Source organism: Crotalus tigris, unplaced genomic scaffold, assembly GCF_016545835.1.
Source record: "Crotalus tigris isolate CLP2741 ecotype Arizona unplaced genomic scaffold, ASM1654583v1 scf7180000018436.2726382, whole genome shotgun sequence".
NCBI lineage: Eukaryota > Metazoa > Chordata > Lepidosauria > Squamata > Viperidae > Crotalus > Crotalus tigris.
The window spans coordinates 569,588-590,260 of NW_024097002.1; the positions used below are offsets into that span (position 1 = coordinate 569,588).

At 36.8% G+C, this 20,673-nt stretch overlaps 1 protein-coding gene across 3 annotated transcripts in view; it reads right to left on the minus strand.

Annotated features, from left to right (window-relative positions):
• AHNAK2 (AHNAK nucleoprotein 2) overlaps positions 1–20,673 on the minus strand; it is a 97,460-nt gene that overhangs the window by 23,005 nt on the left and 53,782 nt on the right. For 2 of the 3 annotated variants that reach the window (XM_039352519.1, XM_039352520.1), the window contains exons 2-6: positions 16,647–16,714; positions 9,722–9,817; positions 8,101–8,163; positions 5,298–5,439; positions 1,384–1,565 (exon numbers count right to left, since the gene is read on the minus strand). In XM_039352519.1, the coding sequence (XP_039208453.1) occupies positions 1,384–1,565; positions 5,298–5,439; positions 8,101–8,163; positions 9,722–9,817; positions 16,647–16,714 (551 nt within the window). The remainder of the gene's footprint in view (positions 1–1,383; positions 1,566–5,297; positions 5,440–8,100; positions 8,164–9,721; positions 9,818–16,646; positions 16,715–20,673) is intronic. The other variant, XM_039352521.1, reaches the window with a different exon arrangement.

The window sequence follows — 20,673 nt, forward strand, 5'->3', positions numbered from 1 at the left end:
CTTTTGAAAGCCAATAGAATAGACTCTCTTGAATAGAGTCTAATTCTATTGGCTTTCAAAAGCCAATAGGAATTGTCCAGGCTGTCTCTGCCCTTGCTGAGCCCGCCAAAAGTCCCATTCTGCAAACGGTGCTGCACCAGTTGAGTAGTCCTTGACTTACGACCGGTTGAGTAGTCCTCGACTTACGACCGGTTGGGGGTCGCGGCATTAAAAAGGTTGAGAATCACTGTTCTATAGCTAGTAGTAACAATTGCTGTAATGTGTTTTTATAAACACATTACAGTAATTGTGTTTCTTTGTTAAATTTATAGTGAGAATTGAGTTGCCTTACTTTCAAATATCTCCTGAGCAGAAACGCAGCAGATCAAGAGAAAACTGAGTGAATAGAATAGAATAGAAACTGGAAGGGACCTTGGAGGTCTTCTAGTCTAGCCCCCTGCTCAAGCAGGAGAATCTATACCATTTCAGACAAGTGACTGTCTAATCTCTTCTTAAAAACCTCCAGTGATGGAGCGCCCATGATTTCTGAAGGCAAGCTGTTCCACTTTTTAATTGTCCTCACAGTCAGGAAGTTTTTCCTTAATTCCAGGTTGCTTCTCTCTTTGTTCAGTTTCCAACCATTGTTTCTTGTCTTGCCCTCTGGTGCTTTGGAGAATAATTTGACCCCCTCTTCTTTGTGGCAGCCTCTCAAATACTGGAATACTGCTATCGTGTCACCCCTATTTCTTCTTTTCTTTAAACTAGCCAAACCCAAGTCCTACACACCTGTTCTTCATATGTTTTAGTCTCCAGGCCTTGGATCATATTAGTTGTTCTTCTCTGAACTTTTTCCAAGGTCTCAACATCTTTTTTGTAGTATGGGGACCAAAATTGATTGCAGTATTCCAGGTGTGGGCTCACTAGGGTTTTATAAAATGGTACTAATACTTTGCATGATCTTGATTCTATGCCTCTGTTTATACAACCCAGGATTGTATTAGCTTTTTTGGCTGCTGCAGTGGTTTTAGATTATTTAATTTTTCTCATCTTAACTTTATCTCATCTAAATCTTAGGGATATAGTGACTATAAAATGAGCTGAGATACAAACATTTAAAGATCAGGCATCAAACAAGTAAGGAAATGCTTAGAAAAAAATTTCAATCAATTCAAACAATTAAAATAAATTATATAAGAAATTGTCGATGGAGCCTGACTTTTGGAATACCCTGTATCTCTTCATTGTACTTATCCTAGGGAAGAACCTCAAAGTTTTGCCTCAAATTTTATTTCCCTTTGGGTGGGATGGGGAAACTTTTTTAAAAGTCCTAAAATTGCTTTACTAATGGGTGGATTTTCATGATTACAGCTTAATCCATAGTATAATTTAAGAATTATATATTACCTGACTTAATTTTTCCTTTTTGGACTGTGTTGCAGAATGTATTGTTTCCAGCTCATCTTTCCCAACAAGTTTTCTTTTAAGACTGAACTGTACTTTGTATGGTTCAGAATATTGTAGTATTTTAAGTGCATCTTCATATTTGATGTTATCAAAAAAGATCGTGGCGCTCAAAAGCTGATCACCTAGAAAACAGAAACAGGGCTTACAGACGATCAAATAAATCCATCAGTTCCTTGTCTGAATTTGCAAATTATACTACTTTTCATTCAGTTTTTAAAAGTATATACAGGTACTTCTCAATTTACAAGTGTAATTGAGCCTGGAATTATGGTTGTAAATTATACTGGTCATTAAGCAGGTCATTAAACAAGTGACCATGCTCAATTTTACAGTCTTTTCGGTTGTGGTCATTAAGTGAACATGGCAGTCATAAAGTGAACACTACAATTGACAAAAAACACAGTAAATTGCAGTCGTGTGACTGCAAGATGTTGCAAACGGCCATAAATACAGGCTAGTTCCTAAGTGCCCAGATGCAATCATGTGGCCCGTAGGGGCAACCATCAGAACTTCAAATCCAAGTCATATGTACCTTTTGGGGGGTCCACTGTAACTTTGATCTGGGCATAAGTCGAGGACTACTTGTACTACTTTACCATGCCCTGCAGAATGTTCATCATTCACTAGTATGCATACCTTTTATAAAGTACTGTATATTATTTTTTTATTTTTATTTTTAAAAAATATGTTTTATTGATTAATAAATACCTTAATATTTGGTAAACATCATTTTATCTGGGTTAGTATTTAAAAAACAATCAATAACAATTAATTTCTATAATTCTATAGTCTATATAATAGCTTTACTTGATTTCCTCTTCTTCCAATAATATTCTCTTTTGTCAACCTTAAATTAATACAGTTGTTATTTAAATAAATGCCAATTAAATATAAACATTTTTCTCATGTTTCTGCAAATAATAACCACATCAATATAAAGCTTCTTTCATTGATCATCTTGACTGCCTCGTCATAAATCCTGTTTACATTCTTATTTAAATTTGTTTTCCCCACAATATTCAAAACATTCTTACTGGTTAAGATTTTCTCAAAATTAGTTACACTTAAGTATTTAAGTCTTTTTTCTCATACAAGCCATCACATTTTTACATTTCTCATATCTTAAAGAAAAATGAGAGAGAAAAAGACAAAACAGAGAAAACATTTCTTTTATGTAAACCATCCCAACATTTTTATATTTATCATGTCAAAAAACCAAACACAAAAGAAAAAAGAAAGCATACTATATTACTTGAGGGGTTCATCCCTCTTAAACTAATCTTCATTAATATTCAAAATCTTTCTATTTCTTTAACCATATTCAAAAAAATGTTTAATTTTTAAATACTCCCTCTGGTAATTCCCATCATCTAATTTCTTAATTCTCACTTCAGCCTTTTTTTTTTGCCCAACATCTTCCCTGTTTAATATGCTTCAATCAATCAAAGAATCTTCCCATAATCTTAGAAATGTTGTTGCAGGTAGAAAAGGCAAAACAGGCAAGATGTTTTTATAGGAAGGTTATGCCTTTCATATTCATTGAAAATCTTTTCCTCTTTTTCTTTCTTGATTTTCTTTATTATTTTTTGTCTCTCAAGTTCTCATAATTCTTCTGGCAAAATCCATTTTGCCAAATCTTTTTTCTTGTCCTTAAACTTATTTGTAATCTTAAAGTGTAGTTTGCTGTAATTTTTTTTCCATCTGGGTTAAGCCATACTTCCTTGTATTGTTAAATTCCATCTTGAAATATCTCTCCTCTGTCTCGTATTCAGTTGTCTGTTTTTTCTGCTCACTCTCTATTTTTATTTTCTGAGAATTTTTATGTTATAAAATTAAATTGGAGATGTGTTTATTTATGTTTTCAAGGTTATGTTTAATTTCCTTGTGGTTTGAGATTATTGTTATTTCTCTGCAGACAGCTTTAGATTCACAGTTGAGTTAGTACTTGTAATCCAGAGAGGTCAATTCTTTTTTTTTTTTAGAGTTTATAATTCTCACTTTGAAGAAAGCCCAAGATGTTTTCTTTTTTTTTTTCTTTCTTTTTTGTCACAGTTGTTCTCTGTTATTAAGACATTGAAGGTCACCAAAATCAAATTTATCTTTTCCTGGGCCTTGCCAGTCCCTGTAATAGAGCAGCTGTTGTATATTTTCATCTACCATTAGATGTCAGCACCAGTTCTTTCAGTAATAAACAATTATTTACTTCTATTTTCATGATATAAAAGGAAAATCTTAACAGATTCCACCGATTTCAAACTTTTCCAAGTTAAGTCTTATATTCTTTTCATTTCAATATATTTCTGTTCCCCCTGAAAGGTTTAATTTGCTGCTTCCATCTGCAGGAGGGGAGGCAAAGGTCCCCCTCCTTCTCACTTTTGGAGGCTTTTTGCTTCTTGGAGTTTTTCTTTTCTTTTCTTTTTTTCCTAGGAAATCAATTTCTAAGCAGAAGAGAGAAAATAACTGTTCTTACCCAGTTCCAAACACATTGTTTACAGTCAGCTTGAAGTAGTACTTTTGGACTTCGGTTGCTTGTAGGTTGGGCTAGACCACAGGTCCGCAACCTGCGGCTCCGGAGCCGCATGCGGCTCTTTGAGCCTTCCCCTGTGGCTCCCAGCCTCCTCTGCCTTTGCAGAGAGAGACAGAGACAAAGAGAGGCAATTGCGCTTCCCTGCTTCTCTCTCTCTCTCTCTCTGTGTGTGGTGTGTGTGTGTGTGTGTGTGTGTGTATGTGTGTATGTGTAAAAGAGAGTGCACTCACATTGTTCTCCGAGGAGCTGAAAAGCTTTCTGGGCGGAGCTCCTCCCTTTGCTGCGTCTCAGCAGGAAGCAGGAAGGGCAGGAGAGAGCTAGCTAGCCCAGCTAGGCTGACTCAGGAATTCTGGGAGTTGAAGTCCATGAGTCATAAAAGAGACGAGGTTGCCTACCCCTGAGATTGTTGGAGAACAACTTGAAGCTTGCCAGGTGAGCAGCAGATGGGGGGGGAGAAAGAGAGAGAGAGAAAGAGAGAGAGAGAGGGAGGGGGAGAGAGAGAGGAAAGAGAGAGAAAGAAAGAGAGTGGGGGAAGAGGAGTGGCAGACCAAGGGCAGAGAGGGAGGGAGGGAGAGAGACAGAGAGAGAGAGACCCTTTTGACATCTAAAATGAAGATAACACTGCATATATCCTTTTTTTACCTGTGTGTGTATGTAATTTTATTCTCTTAAAGCATTCTCTCGGTGATCATTGTTTTAATAGTATGGATATTCCCAAGAGTCATATTTTTACTTTTATTTTTAATGTGTGTGTGTGTGTGTGTGTGTGTGTGTGTGTGTGTGTGTATACACACACATACACAAACACACACTCTCTCTCTCTCTCTCACTCACACACACACACACACACACACCTATAATAAAGATAAAAAAGGATATATGCAGTGTTATCTTCATTTTAGATTTCAAAAGGGTTTTGCGGCTCCCGGTGTTTTGTTTTTGGTGGGAAACGGGTTCAAGTGGCTCTTTGAGTGTTTTGGGTTGCCTACCCCTGGGCTAGACTCAGAAGTTAAGCTAGCCTCTTCTCCTGCCGGTTTCTGGAGGGCTTTTCCCAAACCAATTGGATAAACCACTGTCTATCCACAATTAGTGGGACTTCCTCCCTTCTATGTTGCCTCTATGGGGCAACTTCAGGCCCATTCAGGGTCCCTGGCAGGCAGAACTCAGCAGAGGTGCAGAGCCCTGCAATCCCTTGGCTGCTGAACTACTGCGCAAAACCGGAAGTCTGTATATTATTTTTTTTAATGTATGCTTTAAAGATATGGCCATTTTCTTAGATAATGATTTAAAGAGAAAATGTAAATATAATTTGAGAGCAATACTGTACCTTCTCTTAGACTAAATAGTTTTGATGCTGAGGACTCCTTAAGCACTTGCTTCACAAATAGGCCTTCGGCTCCCCCACCAACCACACTGAATCCACTTGCGCCAGATTCCACTTCTGTTTGTAATGTCACTTCCATAGATTCCTAGTTAGTCCCAAAAATTAAGCTATTAAATCTCATCTCTAAATTAGTTCATTCTTCAATTCATTTATATCATAAGGTCACTTACACTGTCATTAACATAATCATAACCTTCACTGTACTATATTGCCAGAAATATCACATATTAAATTTACTAAAACACCACAAACATTTCCTGGCACTGAAAGACAAGCAAAATTATAGAACAGATAGCAAGGTTTTTTAGAGATTAGATTTATTATCAGCTTGCTGGATGAGTACTGTGAATAAGCCTATCACAAGATCAGAATGTAGGATTTGACAAGAAAGTATTAATATTTCTTAATGATCCATGACAGGCAGATAAAGATTTTTAGAAGATATAAACATCTCTCTGATATTTTTAGAATGGAAGACAAGTAATTTTAAATAAGAATTAAACAGTCAGCAATGATAAAATATCTAACCAGATAAAATCTTCCATCTAAATGTCTTAATACCATACATATGTATAATTATTTTTCAAAAGACACATGTTCCTGAAAAAAAAAACCCTCAGAACACACATCTTCATTCCTTTGGATCTTATGACAATACTATTTATAGTCACTAGTAATTCATAAAATTATAAAATATATTCGTTGAAAAGGACTGTGTTGATTTGCCTTCTCTTCCATGTAATGAGCTTTTAGGCAGTTGCATTACTCCTTAGTATTCTTTTTTTTTTTTTTTAGCTAATCATACCCAACTCCTTGATTTCTTTATTCATTTCTCATAGAGCTTGCTTTCCAAGCTTTCCATTGTTTCCCAGCCTGGTAAGTTTTCTCTCAACTTATTCCAGTTTCTCCACATCCTTTTTAAAGGAAGGGGGGGACATATGGCTTGACCAAAGAAATATTACTTCCTGTAATTTAGATGTAATACTTCTGTTAAAGCAGAACAAGACTGCATTGAACATTTTAGCAATTGCATAATTCCACTTGTTCAACTAGTACTATAGATTTTTCTCACACTCTTCAATTTCTAGTATTTAATTTTGAAAAATGCTAAGGTAATATAATTGTCTACTTAAAAACAAAACATTAATGGCTTCTTCCAGAAGAGATTTTGTCTTCTACAGAACCTAATTTTATTATCATAGTACTTTAACTGTTCCTTCCTTCCTTCCTTCCTTCCTTCCTTCCTTCCTTCCTTCCTTCCTTCCTTCCTTCCTTCCTTCCTTCCTTCCTTCCTTCCTTTATTTTCATTTAGTAAAATGAATTTATTTAGGACATTAATGGCTATAATTTGACTTCAGCCACTAGCAAATCCTGTTTATTTACATAGGTATTCAACTGTAAATAAATCAGGCATCAAAATAACTTGAATAAACATTGTGGAAAAATATGCATACTAACTTTTCCACAGGATTTGATTCCCAGCCCTGTATTATTTCAAATAGATCAGTGCCAGAAAACTACAATTAGCCTACTGGACTTAGTCACACATACTAAGATGTAAAATGTGATCGGCGAGACTAAATTTAAAAGGCTTTAAGAGGATTTAAAGGACTTGTTTAATTGTTCAAAGGCCAGCTAGTTTACCAGCTTGAACTAAAGAGCTCTTATGCTACCAACCAGTCTCTAGATAGGTTTGGTGAAATTTTATGTTCTATATTTGTCGCCTTTAAAACAGAACAGAAACAGAAATAATGTTTCTCTATGCTATATGACAACTTATGACCACAACAGAGCCCAAAATTTCTGTTGCTAAGTGAGACATTTGTTAAGTGAGTTTTGCACCATTTTACAACCTTTCTTGGCACAGTTGTTAAATGAATCATGCAGTTGTTAAGTTTGTAACACAGTTGTTGAGTGAATCTGGTTTCCCCATTGACTTTGCTTTTCAGAAGGTTGCCAAAGATGATCACATGACTCGGACTCTGCAACTGTCATAAATATGAACCAGTTACCAAGTGTCTATATTCTGATTGTGTGACCGTGGGAATGTTGCAATGGTCGTGAGTATGAATAATGTTTATTTTTTTTTTAAATAATTTTTTTAAAATAATTTTTTTCAGTGCCATTGTAACTTCAAACAGTCACTAAATGATGGTTGTGAGGACTACCTGTATAATAGTAGTATACTGAATTATATTATAATCTAGCAGAGGGAATCTATGCAAAATTTACAGCAGGATTATTGTTGGCATTTATTAGGAATGATATATGTTCTTGGAACAGGACTGCATCTGTAGCAAATCAGTTGTTTGCCAGTTTGAATAGCTCCAATCACTTATTCAATGTAAAGGACTAATTCTAGCTGCAGTAATGCTATCAGTGCTGGTTGGAGCGAACATTTGCTGTGAATGTGTTCAGGGCTGTGTGCAGAAATATTAATAAAATGCAGAATGTGATAGTGGGTGAAGAACTCATACAACTTGCTTATTTTAAATTTATGTTGGAGTGACAGAATATATATTAGTGTAATTATGTAATAGTGTTGTGAAATTTCAGTTCCAGAAGTTCAGTTCGGTTACAAAAAGTGACTGAGTGAAAATTTCACGTTGTTTAACATCTGTACCTATCTAATGCAAGTAAAAAAATCAATTGTCATCTAATGAGACTCAGGATTTTCAAGAATTCTAACACAATGTTTTTCTATATTAAAAGATACACCGGAAGCTTAACAAATACTTAATCTCACCTGTGAGTCACTCATTTTGAAGGTTGATTCTCTTCTTTGTCTGTTCTCTATATCTTGCTGAAGCTGGAAATAAACATGCAATCTTTAATGCTTAGTTGTATGTCATCAACAGTGAAGGGAGTATGAACCAAAGAAACAGTCCTGGGAAGATGCCTCAGAAATACATATAACTTAGAGGCTTAGATGGCAGCAGAGTTCTACTGATAATGTTTGGACAAAATGGCAGCAGAGCACTGGGAAGAAGTCAGCCTAGAAAGTGATGGTAAGAATGGATCATGCCACAAGTGGCAGAACTGGCCTCCAAGGAGAGTGGTGGATTGGACTGTGAAGGATACTGAGATGCCCTCTGCTTCCTCAGATTCAATGATGGCTTTTCCAGGATCATCATTTGCCAGTATGGATGCCCCATTTGCCAGTATGGATGCCCCATGAGATGGCATTGGCAGGAGACCTTCCATCACACAAAAACAAGAGGCTTTCAATATTTCTAAGATGTGACACAGTTAACTGTCTTTTTTTTTTTCCAGTTAACTACCTTGTAACGAACAACATGTGGGACAAAGGTTCTGCAGTTTACATGAAGCTAGCCTTAAACAAATCTGTCATATCCCCCCATTTTGGCATTGCTCCTGACTTATACTGAAGATAAAAAAAAACACCCATGGCTCAAGTTTTGTTGTAGAGAATACTGTTCTTATTCCAACCTCAAAGACTATAATGCTTCATGTCTCCCTATTTACTTCAGCAGAATGTGTAATACAATGTACATTCAGCACTCTCTGGGCCAGCAGCTCTACATGTAAATGTACATACTATGCTCTCCTGCCTATCACTCTCTATGCTGGCACCTCTATGTGCAAAAGCCCATCATGTAGGAGCCTTGGTGGGGCAGTGCTTAGAATGGAGTATTGCAGATTAACTCTGCGCATAGCCTAGAGTTCGATCCTGATGGGGCTCAAAGTTGACTTCCATCCTTCCGAAGTTGGTAAAATGAGGATCCAGATTGTTGGGAGCAATATGCAAATAATGCTGACATTGTCAACCACCCAGAGAGTGCTGCAAAGCATTATGGAGTGGTATATCTTCCAAATACTATTGCTATCATATTCTACTGTCCCTCACTTTTTCCATCAGCAACTGTATGCAACTGCACACATAATGCTTGCTTAATATCTGCTCTTCCTGCTGGGAATTTGACATATAAATACAGTCATCTGCCTTTTCACTTTCAAAGCTGGGAGTTTCAGCACCTTCTATCTTTCCCTGGAGCATTACTTTCCCTTTAAAAAGAGCCAATGCTCTAATTTTACTTTTTTTTTAAAAAAAGGTATTTTTTCATTATCTTAAGCAACCTTGCAGTTTTCTCTTTCATTTCTGAATCATTGCATCATATATAAGTGATAATAAGTGATGGTACAGCATTTTTGCTAGGATACTCTTGCAGAGCATACAGAACAGGAAAAAATGTCTGGCCTGTTAGCCAGTCAATATTAATTTTGACTTTAACTTTAAGGGGCTAAGGAAGGCACTATAACTGTGTCAATGGCTCCAAAGGCTTACAGATTGTTACCTATAACTAAAACGTACAGTATACTATAAACTCTTTCATTTTGAATCTTACCTTTTTGTTAAAATATTCGTCTTCTATGCAATATTCATACACTGGAGAAGATCCTTGTGGCCTAGGTCTTATACTTTCAGTTGTCACTTCACTGATCTATAGAAACGGAGAAACACCATTAGCTTATCCCTTATTGAATCATACACAATAACATTTGGAGTCCTTTAATCTAGGAAGGCTGTCAGTCCAGAAAGGATAAGCTTGGAAATTGTTAAATCATTTCTCTTTAGTGGAGAGTGTAAAAACTAAAACAGTTTCATATAAGAATTATGGTAGAGAAGCCACATTTAAAAGTATCATACAATTCTTTTTTTTTTTTAATTGAATTTTTTTTCAAAATTTTTACAAATAAACATCCACCCCCCCTCCCAAACCACCCCCCCTCCCCCCCCGACTTCCCAGAACTGAATATAGGATTATTTAACAAATTTTAAAAAATAACGTTTACAATTTATAAGATAATTAATAAAAATAATAAAGGTCATAATAATAATATATATAATAATATATATAATAATAATATGCATAACATAAGCTTTAAAATGAATAATATATACTAAAAAAGAAAGAAAAAAAAGGGAAAAGAAAAGAGAGAGAGAAAGAAAAAAGAAAAAAGTAGACGAAAAATAGAACATATATATAAAAAAAATATATATATAAGTAATAATACGTAAAGAAAAAAGGAAGAAAGAAAGAAGGAAAAAACAATCATTACAAGTTATAAAAAAGCTAAATGGTATTTTTCCATATCCAAATTATATTGTATGAAATTTATCCATTTTTCCCATACTGCAAAGAATTTCTCTTGAGATTGCTCCTTTAAAAAAGCCGAAATCTTTGCCATTTCTGCCAGATACGAAACTTTGTGAAACCACTCTTGCAAAGTAGGCAAGGATTCCTTCTTCCAATATTGCCCTATTAACAGCCTAGCGGCTGTAACCAAATTTAACATCAATATAACCTCCTTAGCATCACAATCAGTAACAATACCTAGTAAAAATAATTGCGGAGTAAATTTTACCCTCCGTTTAAAAATTCTTTGGATATTCCACCATATCTTAATCAAAAGTATCATACAATTCTTAATTAGGGGTCTTTTGTTTTCATGTTAATTTCATGGACTTAAAAAAATGATTCTCTATTGTGAGAAACAAGATGGTGGATTATACTATTCTTCAATTTGATCGAGCAGGACACTGAATAATGTCAAATTCTTATTAAATTAGCCAAATGGATATAATATAAGTAGTCCTCACTTAACAATCGTAATTGGGACTGGAATTTCTATTCCTAAGTGACGTGCTTATAAAGCATAATATCATTTAATGACAGAAATTCTGGTACTTCCCAATGTCATCATTAAGTGAATCACCATGGGTCATTAAGCAAGAACATCATATAGCTTCCATTTATGACAGGGGTGTCAAACTGCCAGCCCATGGGCCAGATGCGTCATGTAGAAGCCGCATTGCCGGCAACGGCAAAACACTCCCGATACATCGCGCAATATCATGTGACGTCGCGAGTTTGACATGTCTGATTTATGATCTCCTGCCAGCTTTCCCATTGACCTGCTTATAGGAAGTTGTCAAAGAAAGTTGCAAATAGCGATCATATGATTGTAGGATGTTGTGATGTTGTCATTGTGAGCTAGAGGCTGATTGTGATTGCATGACTACAGTGACTACAGGAATGCTGCAACCAACATAAATATGAGAACTGGTCATGAGTACTATTTGCCCAGTGCCTTTGTTAAGTTCAAACAGTTGCCGAAAAAGTGATCATTAAATGTATCTTATAATCACTTAAATATGAGCCAGCAGTGTGCTGCAGCTGCCAAAAAGGCCAAGACAACAGTGCTGGGCTGCATTAACAGAGGGATAGAATCAAGATCACATGAAGTTTTAATACCACTTTACAATGCTTTGGTAAGGCCCCACTTGGAATACTGCATACAGTTTTGGTCACCACGATGTAAAAAAGATGTTGAGACTCTAGAAAGAGTACAGAGAAGATGTAGGGGACTGGAGGCCAAAGCATATAAGGAAAGGCTGCTGGAATTGGATATGTCTAGTTTAATGAAGAGAAAGATGAGGGGGGACATTATAGCAGTATTCCAATATCTCAGGGGCTGCCACAAAGAAGAGAGAGTCAAGCTATTTTCCAGGGCCCTTGAGGACAGGACAAGAAGCAATGGATGGAAACTAATCAAGGAGAGAAGCAACCTAGAACTAAGGAGAAACTTCTTGACAGTTAGAACAATTAAGCAGTGGAACAACCTGCCTCCAGAAGTGGTGAATGCTCCAACACTGGAAGTTTTTAAGAAGAGATTGGACAGCCATTTGTCCGAAATGGTATAGGGTTTCCCGCCTGAGCAGGGGATTGGACTAGATGACCTCCAAGGTCCCTTCCAACTTTATTATTATTATTATTATTATTATTATTATTATTATTATTATTATGATCATCGCACAGTCAGCCAGATGTTCAGACTGGATTTGGCATTTTGTCTACCTATCGAGTCCTTACCCAGGACCTGGGATAGGCAGATGTGGATGTTTGATGGTATTACAGATATCGTCGCAGGATGGAAGCAGTTCCTAATAAGGCTGCCTTTTGCAATTGACTAATAGCGAATTTGTCAATGCCAATGGTGTTCAAGTGGTGCTCCAGTTGTTTTGGGATTGCACCCAAGGAGCCTATGACTATTGGTACTACCCTTGCTTGCTTTTGCCACAGTCTTTCTATTTCTATTTGTAGGTCTTTGTATTTTGTTATCTTCTCCAGTTCTTTCTCTTCTATTCTGCTGTCTCCAGGCACTGCCACGTCCACTATCCAGACTTTTTTGTCTTTCTTATCGACAATTGTTAAGTCTGGGGTGTTATGTTGCAGGTGCTTGTCTGTTTGAATTCTGAAGTCCCAGAGCAGTTTAATTTTATCATTTTCTATGACTTTCTCTATTTTATGATCCCACCAGTTTTTGCTTACAGGCAAATGATATTTTTTGCAGATCTTCCAATGCACCATTGTTGCTACTTTGTCATGCCGCTGCTTGTAATCAGTTTGTGCAATCTTCTTGCAACAGCTTACCAAGTGGTCCACTGTTTCTTCAGCTTCTTTGCATAGGCGGCACTTACTGTCTGTTGCTGTCTTCTCAATTTTGACTTTGTATGCATTTGTCCTTAAGGCTTGGTCTTGTGCAGCCAGAATTAGTCCCTCGGTCTCTTTCTTCAATTTTCCTGCTCTTAGCCATTGCCAGGTTTTATTATTATCTGCTTTCCCAGCTATTTTTTTCATGTATTGGCCATGTAGTGCTTTGTCTTCCCATGCCTCTATTCTGTTCTTCATTTGGTCTTTCTTGTAGGCCAGTTTGGTCTCTCCAGTAGTTAGTAAGCCTTCCTGATATACTAATTTCAGTGCATCTTCATCATTGTTCTTCAGATATTCTTCCAAAGCCATTTTTTCTTCTTCAACCATCTGATGTACTTGTAGCATTCCACGCCCACCTATTTGCCTTGGTAGATAAAGTCTATCAATGTCACTGCGTGGATGAAGGGCATGATTCATTGTCATTATTTTTCTGGTCTGCCTATCCATTGCTTTTAGTTCTGCTTGAGTCCAGTCCACTATTCCAGCTGTGTAGACCCCAGGTGTGATTGCCTTTGGTATTTCCTCCACTTTAAGATCTTCTTCACTCTCTTGATGTATTCACCTCTAATCTTTTTCTTGACTTCAGTGTGCTTGATGTTGTCAGCTTGAAGGATACCCAAGTATTTGTAGTACTCTTCCTCATCCAGACTCTTAATGTTATTTTCGTGGGGCATCTTGATTCCTTCAGTTTTCACTATTTTTCCTTGTTTGATAGTAAGTGTGGCACATTTGTCCAAGCCAAACTCCATTACAATATCTTGGCTATATATACGGACAGTGTTGAGCAGCGATTCTATTTCAGATGATGTTTTTCCATACAGCTTCAGATCATCCATATAAAGGAGGTGGGATAGTCTGGCAGATGTTTTTGATGTTTGATAGCCATGTCCTGAGTTATTCAGTATTGTTGACAGAGGAAACAGTGCAATAACAAATAGTAATGGTGATAATGAATCTCCTTGAAATATTCCTCTCTTGATATTAACCTCTCCCAGCCTCTCACCATTGATCTGCAACTGTGTCTTCCATTGTGCCATCGATCTTTGCACAAATTTTCTGATGTTTCTACTGACTCCTGTTATTTCTAGGCACTTTATTATCCAATCATGTGGCAGAGAGTCAAATGCCTTTTTGTAGTCAATCCATGCAACATTCAGGTTGGTCTTCCTTCTCTTGCAGTTTTCCAAGATCATTTTGTCTATTAGGAGTTGATCTTTTGTTCCTCTGCTGTTGGGGCGGTTTCCTTTCTGCTCAGGTGGAAAGAGATTGTTTTCAACTAGATGCTGTTGCACTGCATCAGCTACTACACCAGTTAGTAATTTGAAAGTTGTTGGTAAGCAGGTAATTGGCCTGTAGTTACCTGGTGTTGCCCCTTTTGCTGGATTTTTCATTATTAGGTAGGTTTTCCCAGTTGTTAGCCACTTTTCAATTTCTCCTCCTTGTAGTATATTGTTGAACTGCTTGGCAATGAGTGGGTGTATAACAGTTAGATGTTTCAACCAAAACCCATGCAGTTCATCTTCACCTGGTGCTGACCAATTTTTGATTTTCTTTGCTCTTTTTTCTACCATTTTTGTTGTTATTACTAGTTCTTTCATTTCAACTTCTGTTTTATTTGCATCCACCTCTTTTAACCAAGCCGCATCCTTGTTGTATTTCTTTGGGTTATCCCATATCTGCTTCCAGAACTGCACTGTTTCTTCCTTGTCAGGTACTGACTGATTCTTGCAGTTTCTCCATTGATGGATTGGTAGAAACGTTTCTGATTGGATTGAAATTGGAGGTTCTGCCTATAGTTTGCAATTCGAGCTTCATATCTACTGATTTTCCTGGCTATAGCTGTTATTTGTTGCTTTATTATTTCCAGTGCTTCCTTGATCTTCCTTGTTTCTAAGTGGTATTTCTTGATTAGGTATTCTTTGGTCTTCTTGTTCTTCAGCTTCTTTTCTTTCATCTGTTCTAGCTTGCTTGCATGTGATCTTAACTTGCTGATCTTATTTTCTAGTCTAACCTTCCATTTTTCTGGTGCACTGTTTGTTTGTTTTTCTTCTTTGTTGATTTTGCATCCCAGGTATTCTGTTATAACTGCAGCTGTGCTGTACATTAGTTGGTTTGTTTCTTGCAATGAATTGGTGCTTATACTTGATTGCAGTATTTGCAAATATTTGCATCTTTTAATGCTTGTGCTAGCTGTTTCTTTGGAACAAGCTTCAATGCAGGTAGCCTTATTCTGTTGTTTTTGTGCTGTTCTAGATGCTCAGTTATTCTTTGTTTCAATTCTTTTATTTCTTTAGTTAGAGGGTTTTGTTCTTCCTGAGGAAGAGGTGCCTGGTTTCCAAATGAGAACAGTTGTATATCTCTGCTGGATTCCTTCACTGCCAACTCCCCCTGGTTTGCCTCTACATTCTGAATTACTTCTGGTAAGGCTTTGATTTCTTTGCCCTGGGTAAACCTTTGCAGTTCGTCCAATTCTGTTTCTGTGAATACTTTATTTTGTGTTATAAATCGGCGTTGATCTGCTAGTCTCTGTTCTGTTATTTCTGATTCTGGATGTTGTTCTTTCCAGAACTGGTGCATTCGTTTTAGATATCCTCTTCTTGTTGGACTTGATCTGTAGTAACAGATCATTATTTCTTTGTTTTCCATCACTGTGTATCTGCGACGGGTAAACACCTTTTCTTCCAGTAGTTCTGCAGCTGCTGGCCCTGGTTGCTCAGCCAACAGTCCTGAGTTGTTGTTGTTGTTGTTGTTGTTGTTGTTGTTGTTATTATTATTATTATTATTATTATTATTATTATTATTATTATTATTATTATCATCTCCATTAGATACTCGGCTAACATGTGTCATGGATTTTTTTTGTTTTAGAAGGATCTAGTTTAAGGTAAGGACCTACCTCAGCTAAGCTCCCAAGAAAGCAGAACTCTTGAAACAGGCATTGTCTCAAAAGGAATTTTTATTAGGGGTTAGTGACAGTAGGGAATCAAGGCAGAATCTGAGAGAAAAACCCACAAAGCAATATATTAAAAGGAACGTTCAATACCCCTCCCTCCAGAGTCTCAGAGTTCGTTTGAGTCCCAGCCAATCCACAGATGGCAGTATGTTTTGGTAACTGGTCTTTTTGGCGGGTTCTTCAAGGTCTTTCTCACTTTCAATTTCCTCTTGCTCCAAGCCCAAACCATCTCTCAGATAAGGGAGAGACATTCCATCCCCTGGGGGAAGGGCATCCTTCAGACAGTACGAAGCAATCCCAAAAGCTCCCCCCTCCCAACAGAATGGCAGGCCACAAAGAAAGGTTACAGAAAAAGGGAAAATAGGCATAGGGGTAAAATACATTTCTTTGGGGACCTAACATATAGTTTAACTTGTGACTGAAGTTGTTCAGGTTCAAGTTAATAAAAACTTGATAATGATTTCTGAATAGATTCAAGTAATGAATATTATTGTGTTAAAAATCAGATGTAAATCATAACTCATTAAAACAGTTATAATAATGGTATAATTGAATATGCTTAACTGTATATTTAATGTTTAATAGTGTTAAACATTTGTTTCAAACAAATAACTTAATCTTTGTTTTAAATGTCAGTCCTGGGCCAAGTTGAGCAGAGACTTTCAAGAAAAGATTTTGATTAAATTCAAGAAGAAGAATGGTTTCATTTGGCCTGTTATTTGATTAGATGAAGTTTGATTTCCTGCTGTGAAGTTCTATTGTAAAGGAAATGGAGCTTTGCAATTCCCAATTAAAACTAATAGAGTAATCTGGATTACTTACAGAATCATCTTCTGCATCGGCCTCACCATCTGCCTCTGTATCTTCAGGTCTCAGCTGTGTACCTGATACTGGAATTATTTAAAAAAAGCATCAAAATTGTTCCATCCATCATAGCGGTGAAAAAGAATGTATAGCTTGATGTAAAATTAAATTTTAAGTATTATTGCTGATCTAGTAGTAGCTATTAGAACATCTAGTTCTGCCCTCCAATGGATATTTAATGGATGTGCATTAATGATTTCTCATTTAAAAGATATCTTCAATCAATAGTTCATGGGATATAAATAAGCATTATGAAGTAGCAAAGTAGAGAAGACTCATCTTACAGATCTCTCTTGGTTTGGCTTAATTAGGCTATACATATTACTGAATTCCTCGTTCAAAATTTGAGCATTAGAAGCATGTAAGGATTGTTTCCAAAAATTAATAACAGACCAAGTTTATTTTAAAAAATCATCCTGCTGTTTCCTGTTTTGTTTCCCATCTGTTCATTATGAATGAGATATATAAGAAACAATCATGGTTAAGTCTAGTACAGTATAGTTAAAACTATATATTCAAACAAATTGAATTCATTCTGCAACCTGAGACTCTATATTTGATTGTGGCAGGATATAAATATAATAATTAAATAAATATTGTATTTTTGATTATATTTTTGTATTTTGCACAATTTATTCTAGTTCTACTACTCATAGTAACAAGTGAGGAATATGCAAGTCACTGAAGCCCCATCTTTCTCTACTAATAGACAGCCAGTTTGGTTCAGTGGTTAAGCCGCTAGGCTAGAAATCAGGAAACTAGAAGGTCTAGGCCTGCCAACAAAGGAGAGTATTTGTGGCTCAGGCTTGAAATGAGGGTGGGTGCTCTCTGAGCTCGTTATTTTCTTGCAGACATTTCATTATCCAAACTAGGTAACATTACCAGAAGCTAGAAGGAGCGGGATTTGTTCTCTGTTTATAGTCTAGCGGCTTGCTCTGTCAGTTTTGGTGGGCGTGGCCTTAGAGATTCTTTGCATTGTTTGGCATTCCTTGATTAGGATATTGTTTATTTGATTGTTGGTCTAATTTTAATCCTGGAGTTAATCTATTCTCATCTGGGTACACACACACACACACACACACACACACACAGAGACACACACACATACACAAAGACATAATATCACACCAAATTAAATGTAGACACCTCCTATGACAACAATTGGTGTGGCAGTTGGAAAGAATTCCAGAAGGCATGTTCTGCATGTTTTCTCTCTCTTTTTTTTTAATCTCAGAGAGATGAACAAACAAACAAACAAACATACAAATGAGATAAATTTGAATGCCTAAAGCTTAGGATACCATTTTGCTTCTTAAAACACTTTGAAACCAAAGGAGAAAATAACACCGATTTACCTCAGACAAAATGTAAGCATCAATGAACCAATCAGCTTTGTTTCAGCTTTTAAAAAAAGCTCCAGTTTCTCTCTTTGAAACTGTGCTTTATAGTCTTATGATGCTAAAATATTCTGATCTGTCTTTACTCCTACACTTTTCTTGCAAAATTATTCCTTTGTTTTGAAAGCAGCCCATTGGCCACTGGGAACAGTTACAGTGACTAATTCCATCATATTTGTGAAAAAAAAAAGCTGAAACAAAACACCAGTTGTGAAAGATTTATGAAAGAATGAAAACTCTACTAATCTAACGAAAAATAGCCTAGAGATTTCTGTCCAAATCTTAATTTAAGTAGTAAAATGCTCAAAATGGGATTTGTTTTACTTCTGATTTTCAAAACCTTTGTACTTTGAAAACCAGGCTGTTAGTAAATGTCTAGAAGTGAATCAAGCTAATTTTAAAAAGGAGCTTGGTGTTTAGCAGGTTTTGTATGTGGAGAAGGATGAACAGAAAAAGGAAGAGAAGCAAAGTGATGATTCAAAGACAGCCAAGAAAGTGTCCGGCAATACAGCTGGAAGGCCCAGAAGACTGGTAAGTCCTGAGGACAGGAATGTTTCTCAGAGCCCAGCAGGCTGGCAGAGCCCAGGCAAGGGAGCTCAAGGCTGCAATGTAAAGGGTTGCACCAAACATTGATAAGTCTCAACCCAGCCTCCACTCCTTGCAAACAACCGTACTGTATTAAAATGGAATAGCTGCATATTTTTGAGCATGAAAATTAATTGAAACTGATGTCTGGAAATTTCTTGCTGTTTTCTTAATATAAGCTGATAGCCTTTTAAAATTTAAAATGAGCTGTAAATAGGATGCATCATGGTGGAACAAAGATAGTCTGGAAGTACAAACAGTATAATCAGTATATCTCTGACAAGATAGCATTTGGTTTTGGTAATTTCTGATTAAACATTATTTAGCTTTTGTTATTTTTTAAAAAACTCCAGATGCCTACCAGATGGTAAAATCTGGTACAATCAGTAGTGGGATTCAGCCAGTTCACACCAGTTCGGCAGAACGGGTAGCTAATTTTTTGTTGCCCAGGCCCAGAATGGACTTTTGGAAGTGGCATCCACACAGAGAACCTGTTGTTCACATATTTGAATCCCACCACTGGGTACAATCCAGGTAATTATCCTATCACGTGCTCATTGTCCAATAGAATAAAGCCAGATTTAATTCTTAGTGAACAGTTGCACAAAGAATTATGTGCCCAAAGAATGCCCAATACATTACCACAGGAAAATGTAAAATTGAAGATAGCCCTATCCATATTCAATTAGCTCCAATCAAATAAATTAAAATTACATATAACTTCAGAAAACTGGCAACATTGTTTATTAGAAAGTGAAGAAAGAATAAGAGAAGGAAAATTCAGTCTAGTTCACATTTCTAACCCTCTGATTGATATGATCATTAACTTTCTAGCCTGTTGTAAAGTAAGAAAGCCAGCTGTTAAAAGCATAATATAATAATAATAATAATAATAATAATAATAATAATAATAATAATAATAGTAAAGTTGGAAGGGACCTTAGAGGTCATCTAGTCCAACCCCCTGCTCAGGCAGGAAACCCTACACCATTTCGGACAAATGGCTGTCCATTCTCTTCTTAAAAACTTCCAGTGTAGAGCATTTACTGCTTCTGGAGGCAGGTTGTTCCACTGATTAATTGTTCTCACTGTCAGGAAGTTTCTCCGTAGTTCTAGGTTGCTTCTCTCCTTGATTAGTTTCCACCCATTGCTTCTTGTCCTGCCTTTGGGTGCTTTGGAAAATAGCTTGATTCCCTCTTCTTTATGGCAGACCCTGAGATATTGGAATACTGCTATCATGTCCCCCCTTGTCCTTCTCTTCGTTAAACTAGACATACCCAATTCTAGCAACCGTTCCTTATATGTTTTAGCCTCCAGTCCCCTAATCATCTTTGTTGCTCTTCTCTGTACTCTTTCTAGAGTCGCAACATCTTTTTTACATCGTGGTGACCAAAACTGGATGCAGTATTCCAAGTGTGGCCTTACCAAGGTATTGTAGTGTGGCATTAATACTTCACGTGATCTTGATTCTATCCCTCTGTTAATGCAGCCTAGCACTGTGTTGGCCTTTTTGGCAGCTGCAGCACACTGCTGGCTCATATTTAGGTGATTGTCTACTAGGACTCCAAGGTCCCTCTCACAGTTACTACTATTGAGCATGGTGCCACCTATGCTGTACTTGTTCATTTGGTTTTTCTTGCCTAAATGTAGAACCTTGCTTTTTTCACCATTGAATTTCATTTTGTTAGTTAGTGCCCAGTGTTCAAGTCTGTCCAGATCCTTCTGTATCTTAAGCCTGTCTTCTGGAATGTTGGCTATTCCTGCCAGCTTGGTGTAATCTGCAAATTTGATGAGTTCCCCATCTATCCCTTCGTCCAAATCGTTGATGAAGATGTTGAAGAGCACTGGGCCAGAACAGAGCCTTGGGGCACCCCACTACACACTTCCCTCCATGTAGATGCGGTTCCATTGAGGACCACACGCTGAGTATGGCCAGTCAGGTAGCTACAGATCCATCTGGTGGTGATTCTGTCTACCCCACATTTTTCTATCTTATCAAGTAG